Source organism: Lytechinus pictus, chromosome 13 (genome assembly GCF_037042905.1).
Source record: "Lytechinus pictus isolate F3 Inbred chromosome 13, Lp3.0, whole genome shotgun sequence".
NCBI classification, from domain to species: Eukaryota; Metazoa; Echinodermata; class Echinoidea; order Temnopleuroida; family Toxopneustidae; genus Lytechinus; species Lytechinus pictus.
In genome coordinates, this window is record NC_087257.1 from 12143729 (window position 1) to 12158477 (window position 14749).

At 38.3% G+C, this 14749-nt stretch overlaps 1 protein-coding gene across 1 annotated transcript; it reads left to right on the top strand.

Moving 5' to 3' along the window:
* Positions 1-784: 784 nt before the first annotated feature.
* On the top strand, positions 785-9127 carry LOC129274518 (sulfotransferase 1C4-like). The gene is made up of 6 exons (XM_064108692.1): positions 785-1779; positions 3618-3859; positions 4808-4931; positions 5483-5577; positions 6246-6435; positions 7405-9127. The coding sequence occupies exons 1-6, from the start codon at positions 1614-1616 to the stop codon at positions 7512-7514; spliced, it is 927 nt and encodes a 308-aa protein (XP_063964762.1). The 5' UTR covers positions 785-1613; the 3' UTR covers positions 7515-9127.
* Positions 9128-14749: the final 5622 nt, after the last annotated feature.

Consider the following 14749-nt stretch of genomic DNA (forward strand, 5'->3'; position numbering starts at 1 on the left):
GTTAAAGATTAAGAAAGTTATTAGAATTCAAAGTTTTGGATTTGTGACGTCATATGCGAGCAGCATTCCTACATAGCGAATGGTAAAAAATCGATGAATTTCAAATTTTGTATGGTTCCTGATGACTTTATTTTGTTTTCTATTTATGATCGGGTGTGAAATGATTTGTCTATTGATATACAAAAGGCACAGTAAAAACCATTTTCAATTTTCTGAGAAAATGACATTTCATTGATTTTTTTTACCATTCGCTATGTAGGAATGCTGCTCGCATATGACGTCACAAATCCAAAACTTTGAATTCTAATAACTTTCTTAATCTTTGACGGATTATCCTCAAACCTTCACCAATATTTTTATTACTTTTCCTGCTATTTTTACAATAAACTTTTCTTCAGGGCGAACTTCCCCTTTAATTACTCCAGGGCCCCGTCTTACAAAGACTTACGATTGGTCCAATCTTGATATAATCAAAACCTCAACTATACGGAAGTCCAACAATGTATTTTTTTTTCCTGGAAGATAGCATGTCCTTTGTTTATGAAAAGAAACACATTGAATTTCAAGAAAACAATTGATGTATGAATATACATCATATTTAGAAAATATTTTGAACAAACATGCGTTTTAGATGTTGATGTTGTGGCTTTCCATAGTTGTGATTGATCGGATCAATCGTATCTCTTTGTAAGACGGAAACCCTGGTGGAAGGATTCTGTGTGGGACAATTATTATATCATTCTATGAGTTCCATTAAAACATGGATTGCCCTAGTCACCAGGTCACATCAACGAAACAGACTCCGAGCCGAACACATCTACTACTTACTTCTTAAAGACACTTTATCAGTCGGTTTGATGCATGGACCTATCCACGGAAGATTATCTATTGTTACTCGGGGTGCTGTGACAATGCTCAGCACCCCCAGTGACAATAGACTAATCCTCCGTGGATAGGTCCCTGGTTTGATGTCTGTTTCATTTGTGTCACTGGATCACATATCTACTTTATTGTGTGTTACTTTTATTGCACGATTTCCGTAGAATTTGATTTGTACATCCTTGAAAGTCAATAGCACGCTGGAGATAAACACCGTGGAGAATATAATTCAGTATCTTTATTGATCAAAAGGCGACCTTCGCATGCGATAATCTAAAACGTACACAATAAACTCACTTCTTACGTTACGCACTTCAGAACATTCAATCGTATTCAACATAAAGTATCCAAATGTCCGTCTGAGCCAGCGCACGCCGACGTACTGTATGCGTGCGGCCAGTCGTTTACTCCTTCAATCCCACTCATTATTATCAAGCATTCCATACTTGATATCAAGCATCGCATTTTCTTGACAATATGAAATATCGCGAATTAAATACTTTCTGTGAAGAATCATCTGAGTTGTTAATAAAAGGCACTTCTTGATGTCAAGGAAATGCGTTAAGAAAACGACTCGTCATAGCCTACGTACGTTGGCATACACGGGCTTAAAAGAATCCATCAAAGTGTGCTTGTTTGCTTGAGATCTGCGATCCAAGTCATAAAATAGTCGTTTTGGGCACAATCTGTTGATATCTTTGAATCGAACTCGGAGGCTTGCGAAAGGGAACAAAATGGCGACTGAATGTGAAACGGAACCGGATATGACCCCTTCCATTAAGCCCAATCAATACAAGGGGGTTACTCTTCCACCCCATGCATTGCCTGAAGTGGTTGAGGACCTGCAATCCTTCAAGTTTCGACCAGATGATATCCTTATTGTCACCTCACCGAAATCAGGTGAGTAACCTGTGCTGAATATTTATATTTATATATCTACTCGGACTCTTAATCATGCCTTGGGTCAGATCATGGACCTATTACGAATAGGTCCATGGTCAGATTGACTCGGGAACCGGGTCAGTTGATGCCACACCCGGGCGCCACACTCCATTCAGGGTCAAAATTATCCTGAATAAGGTCTTAATAATAATGAAGGGGTTAGATCTTACACAGAATTTAAAACATTTGGGTCTTATTCTGGGTCATTTTGTCCCGGTACCGGATGTGGCACCAAAATATTTTTAGAGTGTAATAATGGACGCTTTTAGTCAGTCTATTTTGCAACTAACCCCAACATGATCAATATTTGATGCGATCTTTTAACCCCCGACTTCTTAAAAGGGTGCGCTGATGCACCAGTCCCTCCGAACTTTTTGCACCTCTGATTGGGCAGGAAGCAAGGTACATGTATCATATTTTTTAGATGTAAGGTATCATATTTTTTATAGGGCCTATATATATGACCGATTGAACATGTTAGAGAAAATACACGCAAATTATTTACACTCAACGACACTAACATACAAATTCATAATTGCCTTTAGAAATCACCTGGTGGGTGTTTCAAAAAGCTATTCGTAAGATACGAATGACTTTACACACGACTGGTGACCCCTTCTTATGCTAAATTATTCATCCCTATGTCATTCATTTTGGACATAAGAACATATTCCAGTCGTTCGTAAAGTTGTGCGTAACTTTACGAGCAGCTTTATGAAACACCCACCTGGGGAGCGTTTCATCAATATTTTTGTCCGACAAGTTGTCAGATCTGACATCTTTCCTAGATTTTGATTGGCTGAGAGGCAGTGTTACTATGGTAACTGTCGGATAAAACAGGACTTGTCGGATAAAACGTCCGACAAGTCCTTTCATGAAACACTCCCCAGAAATTTTATGTCTATCCTATTATCCTGTGTTAATCAAGATTTGGAACTAAAAATGAATTCACCTATATGCTGACAGATTCCATGAGGTAGTCGAACGATTCGCGAATGATGCCAAGATAGAAAAATGTACAAAGTCTAAAAATTCACAGAGATTTTTTTTGTCAAAAATTCAGAGAAAAGTTTTTTTCTCCGATTGACTCGCGACAAACCATTTGTACGCATGTTTGTATAAAATTGTCACAGTATACGCGCTTGTGCGACTGTGGTATCTACCATTGCTGAACTAGTGTACGGCCAGTCAACAAAACAAACATATAGAACACGTGACTTGAATTTGAAAATGCGACTTTTCCAAGAATCGGGTGGAAATTGCAAAAACATCGCTATTGCGCGTTGGACATTTGGCAAGCTGTCGCGATAAGTTTCGAGAATTACGGAGAATTCGTGAAGAATTTGCAAACACCGCGCATATTTTAAGAAGGTTCTGCGCAAATGAAGCTTAATATGTTTGAGTCAGGAAAAATGAAAAATATAGCCCGAGCCGTGGTGCAGGAAACATTTTCAATCCCTCCGAAAGCCAAAAAATGCACGCGAACGCTTGACGATGCTTCTGAACTTTTGCGATGGTTTGGCGATCTCTGACCGAATTAACTACGACTTTTTGACTGCCATTTTCTCGAACTAAAAATATACGCACACCACGCTTGACAACCTTTCTGAACTCCTGTGATGGTTTGGCGATCTCTGACCGCATTAACTACGACAACGAGACTTTGTTATTTTCCGGCAATCCTATCCTTCGCTAATTGCTCGCGTGCCCCTGAAAATTGCACTTTCTCTAGCCAAAGTTTATCGCCGATTTTCATATTTCGATTTTCGTTTTAAAAAACAATTTAAAATATGCAGGAACACACTGGGCGTTTGAAACTGCCGCACTTATCAAGGCCGATGGAGTTTGGGAAAATGTGAAACGAGACACCTTGAAGAATCATCTCGAGTTCACGCTCCTCAACAAAGAGTCGTATGATAAAAGTATGCCCTTGATCATGTTCTATAAAGAGCTGGACAAGATGCCCTCCCCACGGATCATGTTCACTCATCTTCCCATCGAGCTTCTTCCGCCGGACGTCTTTGAAGTCAATGCTAAGGTAAGATTTAACGTGATGATGATGATGATGATGTCGATGATGATGATGACGATGGTGATGACGATGTTGATGACGATAATGATGATGACGATAGTGATGGTGATGATGATGTTGATGTTGATGACGACGACGATAGTGATGGTGTCATGATGATGATGATGATAATGATGATGACGATGGATGGTGGTGGTGATGATGATGGTGGTGGTGGTGGTGATGCTGCTGAAGATGATGATAGGTGAATTCCATTAAAGACATATTTTAACATTCGACTTAAAAAAATCAAAACTGTTAGGTCCTATACTGACCACACACAAACGTTGTTAGCCAACAGAGCGCCACCAGTAAGCCCAGTCACATATTTGGGATTGTCAAAACATTTATTTCAATGTGTAAGTAATGCATCATTGTAATATTAGACATCGCTGCCACGTTACTTTTTGCAACAGGGCCTCTGTTAGCGCATTGTTAGCGCTTACAACGTTTCTGAGAGGTCAGTACTGGTTGTTATATTTGTCTTTGATATGTTAAAAAAATGAAGCCCTTAACTCTAACTCCTTATTGCTTCAAAAGGTGAAAGTGTACAAGTGGTCAGAACCATCAGCCAAATTATATTAGAATGATGCTTTCTCATGAGAAGACGTTCTTTTATCCATAATCATTAAAATTTACCTGTTATTCGGTAAGCTTTCGCTTGCGAGGCTGCAAGCTTCGTCAGACCGTCGTCGTAGCTGGCGTTGTTGTTGGAGCAGCACGACGAACCGCTATGATAACTATAAATAATAATTATAAGCTATCCGCTCAAAAGTCAAACTAATTAGGCCTTCATTACTCCCACACTAACCAAAATAGTATACTGATTTGATGTTGAAATAATTGCAAATACCTTAGATTGATGGCTTAAATTACCGATGGCCGAACACATTATTTTGATTTTGGTTTGTACAGATCATCTACACAGCAAGGAATCCAAAAGATGTGTTGGCATCGCTGTATAAATTCATCGGTCTGACGCCTGATGCCAAGTTTGTAACATGGGAAATGCTGTATTCTTCAGTCTTCACTGAATATTGTAAGCAGGATGAACAGGATGATGATGATGAGGAGGAGGATGGAGATGATGATGATGATGATAATGAGGATGGGGATGGTGATTGTGTTAATGATAGTGGCGATGATGTCAACGATGAGGGTGGTGATGACGGCGATGATGGTAATGCCAACGGGCGACGACGACGATGATGATGTGATGATTTTGATGATGATGATTATGAAGAGAGTGATGCTGCTGCTGCTGATGATGATGATGATGTCGATGATGATATTGATGATGCTGATGACGATGATGATGATGATGATAATAATAATGAAGTTAATGACTTCGTTGGCGGTGATGATTACGATGATTATAATGATGATAATGATGATAATGATGATGATGATGATGACGACAACGATAACGATGGCGACGGCGACTGCAATGATAATGATGAAACTTATAATGACATCACTTTATATATTGCATATACGAGGAAAAAAACTAATACGTCATATTGTATGCCACTTCTAAATCAAGAAAATTATTTTGTTTCCTTTCTTTTTTTACTTCACCAACTTGTGAAGTCATGTATGGTCCCTGGCATCGGCACGTTCTATCGTTCTGGAAACTACGGAATGACAAAAATGTTCTCTTCTTGAAATACGAGGACATGAAAAAGGTAAAACTTCACATTGATATTATAAAGCTAACTAGTATTCAGTATTCTTAGATCTTTCATAATTTTTATACTAAAATGATAAGGAATTAAGACTTAACAAGAATTGCTCTGTGCAGGCTCCTTCGTAATTTCATCTTCATTATTTGAATGTTTACCTTTACGTCAGCTCGCTTATTAATGTCTTGTTCTTATCAATCTGCATTTGAAATGTTCGTGCTAAATTGCAAGTATTACCATAAACATTAAAAGCAAATACTTCTTAGATGTAAGAGATTATGGAACAGAAACAATTGCTGAAATATTATATTTTATATTTCTCTCATTTAGTGAGCATCGGATTAAGCTAATAAATTTACATACTTTAAGTACTATGATGTTCATGTAATATGATTTTTTTTTACATATATATCAATTATTCAATATTTTGCTCGTAAAAAAGATATGAAATGAAAGTTTTGATCCCTAGTCTTATACCCATTGGCGTGAATCCCTGACGTCATGGTATTCAAGAAGGGGATGAAACAATTGATCGGCTCCATGACGTTTGCTCCGGCGACAATTGCTCCGCTCAAAAATCTCACAAAATCCCCTCCCATAAACGCTTAACGATTTTGTTATCATTGTTTTTTATTTACTGATAAGTTTATTACCAAATTTCACTCTTGCAGAATCCCTCTAAGATCGTCACTCAAATCGCCGAGTTCATCGATCACCCAATCTCAGACGATGTCCGAGACGAGATCGTCAAGAAAACTACCATGGACCAGATGAAGAAAGAGATGAAGAGACTGGAAGATACACTAGAAGATGGCTATATTTTCAGCAAGGCATTCGGCAAACTCAGCTATTTCCAAAAAGGTAATTTCCCACCCAAGCACAATATTGGTGAAGGTTTGATTGAAATTCGTTAAACAATAAAGGAGTTATAAATGTTTAACGTTTTTGTTTTGTGACGTCACAGACGAGCACCTCTCCCACATCGTTAGCGTGAACTATATACTTCTATGAAAATTCCATAAGCTGACTACAAAACGCACGGTATACATTATGAACAACACATTATCTTTGAATGGGAAATCCTTTCCTACAAAACAAGGTTGTTTTTTTATAAACAGTTACAATCAAAGACGCATAATGCTGAAAATTTCATCAAAATCGGATTTTTAACTTTAAAAAGGTTATGAATGTTAGAGTTTCACATAATTTCACAAAACACTTATATACACTTCCTTGTCCGTATACAAATGAGGGACCTAATGACGTCACGAACCTTACTTCATTTTTTCAAATAACGAACCTTCAGATAAAGAAGTCCTGGGCCCCGTCTTACAAGGAGTTACGATAGATCCAATCAATCGTAACTATGGAAAGCCAGCAATGTCAACATCTAAAATACATGTTGGTTAATAATATTTTTCTAGAAATGATGTATATTCATACATTCACTGTTTTCTTGACAATTTAGTATGCTTCTCTTTGTTTTCAAAGAACAATGAGCAAATTTCATAAGACAAAAATTATGACATTGATGGATTTCCATATAAAAAATTGAGATTTAATTTGATCAATCGTAACTCTTTGTAAGATGGGATCCTGGTTCATGTTCTGATTATTATTTTTTCGTTTTCGGACTAACGAGCATCGTGGAATATTTAATTGACATGTTTATGAATAACGAACCTTTGAAATATAAAAGAACCGTCGACAAAATGATCCTTCGAAATAAAGAGCTTTACCCCCCCCCTAAAAAAAAGACCCGGTACACACCAATAAAATTTGCACCATTCTTAATATTATGGTTCCCCTTCTATTAAACTTGTCTTCCAGGTGTAATTGGAGACTGGAAAAACTTTTTCACGGTGGCCCAAAATGAAGAATTCGATAAACAACTAGAGGAGAGGCTAGGGGAAACTGGGCTGGACTTCGACTACGAGTAATTTCCATCGATATTCTTTTAAAGCTCTTAAACTTAAAAGTACTCGGAGAGGTCAGGTGCACAAAGATCCACACTTTTCCTCCTGCTTTTTCTTGCTTTTTGTATGGCCCCATAATATTATAATATTAAATGTGTCGTACGGGACATTTCTGATTTCCGTACGACACACAACATTTTCACCTTTAGTTTCAATTTTACATACATAACACGTTAAGATTTATACAGCCATAATATTGTAATTGATTTATGATTTTAACCTAAATCTAATAAGTACAATGAAGTATGTACGTATATCTGTCTATCAATGCATTTGTGCACAATAGCCGACCTGGTCTAGAATAAAGATAAGGGTCCTAAAATGTGCTTTATTTTATTTCGAGAACACAATAAAGTCTTCAAAGGGACAATTAAATTTTATTTACTTCAAAACTATTCACAAGTACAATAATTCTTACAAAATAAAGATATGGGGTGTGTGTGTCTGTCCAAATTTTTTAATAGGTGTTGCCGATTATATGTATGCACGTATCTTTTAAATCTTACTTTTTTTTAATCAGTGATACATGATGTGGTTTATATGATTGGAGCTTGGCTTTATATAATGCTCAGCCTTTCTACCACTTCTTATACTTTCATTTTTGTCCGAGTAAAGTAATTAATTTCTGTTATTATTTTTTTCTTTTTGATTGTTTGCTTACTTTCAATGTCATAATTATTTGTATAATTTGTTGTCTATGTTATTATATCTTTATAAATGTTTTTTTATGAAAGTATTGAATAAATGAATTAAACTGTTGAATTGAGAGAGAAAATGAAATATATCGACACTGTTGTTATGAATCGGATTTACGAATGGGTCGGGACATGAAATTGAAAGCAGTAACAGGGGCGGATCCAGGATTCACCAAAGGGGGGGGGGGCACATTTTCCCTAATTTGACAAGCAAGAAAAAAGTTTACATTACAAATTTTTAATTGTGCCTGTCAAAGGGGGTGGGGGCACAGGCCGGCTGTGCCCCCCCCCCCCCCCCGATCCGCCAGTGAACAATAATATTCATCTTTCGCGGAACTATTGCGGTCCTAATCGAAAATTCAATTAAATCGGACTTTGTGTTTCTGTTGCCATATCCAGTTTCTTTTTTCTTTTTCTCAGGGGTCATGTTTGGCTGTTGTTTTTTGTTAATTGTATATTTTTCATATTACTAAAAATAATATATTGATATTTTACATACAGTGGTACTAAAAAGTTAGTGAACCCCATCAGAAAATGAACATATCTAAAAGTGTTCAAATTCTGCCATCATTTAGATATTACTGTTAAATTAGGTGATAAAATATTACATTCAATATAGATTGCTTCTCTTGGCTCACCGGACATCATGGACATTGTAGCATCGTTGTCTATATTCAACACTCATCTTGAAGGGGTGCATATTGTGGTGGGGTTCACTAACTTTGTAGCACCACTGTATATTTGTCACATTTTTATGAAATTCTATAACATAATAAATTTGATACAATTGGTTAAGGTTATGTTTCTTGCAACGTTGATTCGAGTTTGTCGATTAAAATTCATGTTCGTTTTATAGCAAAGGGCGAACGTTCCGTATAATAATTCAGTATGACCTGAGCAATGTTACAAACAATAATTTAAACAGAACAAAAACTTGACTTAGCTGACAAAAAGATGAAACTCTGCCTTTTTGTCATTGGGCAGTGACGTCTGTGGTTGGAAAGTTTTATTTTAGAGTAAAATTAATTGCGGCACATATATGTAAAACATGCTGCCAGTGCTGGTAATGATGACGATGGTGATGCTGGTGGAGAATACTAATAATTTTGGTGGTGGTGGTTGTGGTATACAGAGGTGGTAGAGGTTGTAGCGGACGCAGAGGTCGGACTGATGATGGTGGTGTTGATGGTGGGAATTCAGAGGTTTGGAAGGTGGTACTGATTACGACGATGATGATGATGGTGGTGGTGATGTTGATGATGATGATAATGATGTCAATGATGATGATGGTGGTGATGTTGATGATAATGATGTTGATGATGATGATGATGGTGATGATGGTGATGATGATGATGATGTCAATGATGATGATGGTGGTGATGTTGATGATGTTAATGATGATGATGATGAAGATGATGATGTCAATGATGATGATGATGATGATGTTAATGATGATGATGATGATGATGATGAACAGAGCTCTAACATGGTTTGCACACACGAGACGTAATTGGTGCAAAATGCGAAGAGAGTTTCACAGTAGGCCTAAATACAGTATGCGTTACAAAGGTCAAAATTTTGTTATTCCGAAATTCACACAAATTATGTTGCAATACAGAAGATTTATCCGAGCAAACTAGAGGTGCTCGTGAATCGGTGTTTCCTAGTGGCTTTTGTTGTACCATGGACCTATAAGAAATGGACGATTAACGCGAGCATTCTTTTGATGCAATCATAGTCGCCGTCTCCTGATTATGTGCATATTAATGATAACATACAGGTGCTTTGACAATAGCGACTACCAAGGCGAATCTGATCTTCACAAAGGAATGTTTTGCTCTTTTTGCCGTTTGTTGGCTGATGTCTTGTAGCAGATTATACCTTTCAATTAAGATGTTTCAGATTTGGAACAGCAAATTGAGAAGCAGACGATTTTTGTGATATCAAATTTATTATTATCGATTTGCACGCTTCTGCACACTCATAATGACTTTTCTAACAACGAGAGGGGGACGACCCCTACAAGAAACCCACCATGTTTCTCTGGAATATAATGAGGAAATCTTTAAAATGTGATTATAAATTACAATCAATCAATTTCATTTCATCCTCTATCTTGAAATATTCATACATTTTTCCAAATAAAAACAATGGAACTAAGATAACCATTTGTAAACCAGAACTGCACATTAATTTCCGAGAATGTATTACCTTCTGCGCATACAATTTGTCTAATGTTAAATGTCTAATCACCGAAAGCTTCTGTAACTCATGGTTTAATTGGCGGCGACCATGATGGTATCACAGGAGATAAATATGAAGAGAATGTTATTCACATGACAATGACAGTCAGATGTTAGTGAATTCATTAACTAACCGATGAATGACCAGCTTTCATAGGTCCATGGTTGTACTAAAGCTGTTGCATTTTTGAAAGTCTTTGTTGGTGCTGGTGCACATGCTGGTTTATTCCCAATTCGTCTAATGCCAATTCGTCCAATTACCAACTCGTCTACTATCATTTGGTCTACCATCAGTTCGTCCACTATCCACATGGTCTAATTGCCAATTCGTCCACTCGCCATTTCCTCTAATAACCAGTAGGTCAAATAGCCATTTAGTCCATATACCATTTGGTCTAATTGGTCTAATTGTGCAAAATGAATTAAATTGAAATGGATATTAGACCAACTGGCCATAGACGAAATGGTGATTGGACAAAACAGTTATTGGACCAAATGGTTGTTAGACGAAATGTTGATGGACGGAATGGCATTAGACTAAATGAAAGTAGACCATGTGGTGAGTGGACGGGTTGGCAGTAGACGAATTGGCAATTTACTCACATGCCTGGGTCCACTCAATCCCCAGTGTGAATGTACCTGCTTACATTCATGCACCTATAAAGCCAGTTCGTAGTTCCATTCTGCGCATGATCAGAAGATTCTGCGCATGATCAGAGGAAGGTCATTTGTACTAAAGTGACATGGTTGTTTAAAATTTAATGAGATAAGCACCATCTTTGATGCCTTGATCATTCATATATTCTTTTGAATTGTGCTTTTCATTTACATCCACAAAAAACATTGCGTCCAAGAACGACTGGTATTTCACAGTTTGCCAAGTACATTGTACAACATGCTATAATATGCATACAAAGTAGAAATGCAACAAATACCTTCTTAGAGCGTTCATTTGTGTGCTATTCTAGTCACCTTGTCTATTCAATTTCTTCATCCTGTTATGTAAGGCATCCTTACATAATATCTTGCTTTGAAATCTGCCTATCTCAATGAAAGGAATGAAAGGTCGTTTGACCAAAATTGTCCATGAAGTAACTACGAACAGGTCTATTCTCATCGTCTATAAAGGCATTGCAGTGTGAATGACCCTGAGCCCCTAAATATGTATTGTTGTTGCTATGTCATGTTTGTTAAGTAGCATTCTCCAAGCGCAACATAGGCAATGCCTGAGTGCACCCTTTTATGCTGTTCAGCTAGAGCACGGAGGATACCAGGTCAGAATTATGCTGCAGTCACATTTCCCCTACGACAGTCGTACGGTAAGTCGAAAACAGCCGTTTTATTCATTTTATAATTTAAACCACCTATATGTAGTTGGTACCAAAAAAAGTTAAAACTGTTGTTTTTTATTCGCCGTACGCCCGCCTTAGGGAAATGTGACTGCGCCATTAGTTTGAAAGATGAACCTGGCCTATAAATGAGGATTGACAAAGTTTGCTGCTTGTGAGTGCCAACGGGAACGGGAAAGAGCATGCATTCCTGCCTGCTGGGACCCTTGCCAGCAAGCCAGCCGACTCCCGCCTTCAGGATAGGGTGTACCTTCCTACTACGGCCACACACTACTAACTATTCCCACATAGACTCATGTGTTAAAAATGAGATTTGAAATCGCCAAAAATAAGTCTTAATAATGACACCATACAAACCTTTATCATTTGGTAGTTCATCCAATATCCTTCAAACGCTAAAAATATAAAAAGGGGTTTTCAGCTTTTTTCGCGCAACAGGGGCTCAAACCCAGACTGCATTCAAACTTGGTTGCAGTCACAATGCTCACAGGGTTTCTTGGGCAACTAAGTAGGTTCCCATGAAATCCAGCATTGACAAATTCTTGCTCTCCCACGCGACTGAACAGATCCAGTAGTAATCCCTCTCTATGCCCATATGTTCAGATATGCACCGTTGATTTTATATGATAATTTTTCTAACCATTACGTCATTTTAGATACGGGTCTAAGGGGAATCCCAAAATTGCTCCAATTAGTGGTGTGCGTCCCTACCAGCCACCGGCTTCTACTACGACCAGTGCAGTATCGCCTATATTACCATGGGACACTCCACATCGGTCCTCGTGGGCAGTGGCGTAGACAGGTTCGTACACCTGGGGGGGATGACTCGGCTGCCAACGCTAGTGAGGGCGCGAAGCGCCCGAGCGAGGGAGCGAAACGACCGAGCGGGGGTAGGGTGTGGGAGGGGGGTGTCCCCCCTCCCACGGTAGGGAGCTTTTGCAATTTTGAACTTGAAATCGTGCAATCTGATGCATACTTAATGAGGTAAAATAACACACACAAGCGCGCACGCACACACACACATACTCACCCCCCCCCACACACACACACACACGGGTGCGCGCACCACACACATACTACGCCTTGAATGGACAGACATACATCGACAAGATCTACACACCGTGGCATACGAATACAGAATGGACTGACACATAGTATTGCATATTGAACCACACTACGTATTTATTTATCTCTGTGAATTTTGCTGTTACACCTCTTCAGAAAAAAAACCAATGTCAACTGTGTACACGCAGGTATAGTCTTTGTTGTCTTGATATGGGTATGTGGTTATGAATGAAAACAGCCTCTGTGGCCATTTGTGAATAGAACACATAAACAACAAACAAATAACAATATGTCTGTTCATTATAAAGCATAATGAATACGTACATACTATGCTTTTTTTTACCTCAAAGAAACAGGCATAGTATCCATAGATGGATATTGGCTGGCGGCTCATTAACATACAGATACAAAAAACATAAACAGTATCACTATGATCCATGGAGTAACAATACTGCTCTGTAAGTTTGTGAAGAAATCGGAACCATAACGGCATTGCATCGTTTCAAATTAGGGCATTATTTACTTCTATTTGATCTCAGTCTTATAATAGTAATAATAATAATAATAATAATAATAATAATAATAATAATAATAATAATAATAATAAAGAGAGAATAAAACAAAAGGCACACATACTTTGTAGAGAAGTCGATAATGCCGGTAATGACGAAACCAGCGATGATCATGGGGATGGTGATGACAAAAATGCCGGTCCTGACGATGCAAACGATGGCCATAGATATGCTGATGACAAGAATGCCGGTGATGACGATACCAATGATGATCTCGGTGATGCTGACAACAACAATACCGGTGATGGCGATACCAACGATGACCATGATGATGCTGACAACAATATTACCAGTGATGACGATACCAACGATGTTCTCGGCGATGCTGAAGTCAATAATATTGGTAAAGACGATGCTAACGACGACCGTGCTGAAGCTAATAACGATGAAGCAGATAATGACAATGTTGCTATAATCGATAACCATGGCGATATTGTGAAAAATCATAAAGCTGATGACGACGATGATGCCGATACTGATGGTGATAATTTGTATCATAAAGGCAAGAACGAAGGAGGCCAACCAAATAAAGACGGGAGAGTAGAAACGTGTGACAAGAGATTATCAAGACATCCACCCAAGGCCAATGATACGACATGGCCAGCCAATTATAATGAAAATTCGAAGATCACAGATACACAATCGCTACACAGCAAAGTGAGGAGGAAAAGAGAAAAGAAATTATGGTCAAATAAAGAGAAGGAAAATCTTATGACTTGCTTCTACTTTGCGACTGATGTATCTCATAAAACTAGACATTACAGGAAGAGAATGAGAGAAACGTGGCTTGAAAATAATGGTGATCCATCCGTTGGAGAGCAAGCTCTGGCAGACATGAAACAGAGTATCCTTCGTACTCAATATTTCAGCGAGATTGAATTAGAGAGAATAAAACAAAAGGCACACATACTTTGTAGAGAAGTCGATAATGCCGGTAATGACGAAACCAGCGACGATCATGGGGATGGTGATGACAAAAATGCCGGTCCTGACAATGCCAACGATGGCCATAGATATGCTGATGACAAGAATGCCGTCGATGGCGATGCCAACGGCGACCATGGTAATGACGATGACAACGAAAACCATGATGGTGATGACAATAATGTCGGTGTTGATGATTTCAACGATGGCCATGGTGATGCTGACAACAATGATACCGGTGATGACGATACCAATGATGATCTCGGTGATGCTGAAGTCAATAATGCTGGCAAGCCTAATGACGATGCCAACGACGACCATGCTGAAGCTAATAACGATGAAGCAGATAAT

Bases quoted from the DNA above. Each gene is read 5' to 3' on its own strand.
- LOC129274518 (XM_064108692.1), top strand. From the start codon at position 1,614: ATGGCGACTGAATGTGAAACGGAACCGGATATGACCCCTTCCATTAAG. The intron at 1,780-3,617 runs GTGAGTAACCTG...TAAAATATGCAG, and splicing joins TGTCACCTCACCGAAATCAG to GAACACACTGGGCGTTTGAA. The intron at 4,932-5,482 runs GTAAGCAGGATG...CAACTTGTGAAG, and splicing joins TTCAGTCTTCACTGAATATT to TCATGTATGGTCCCTGGCAT.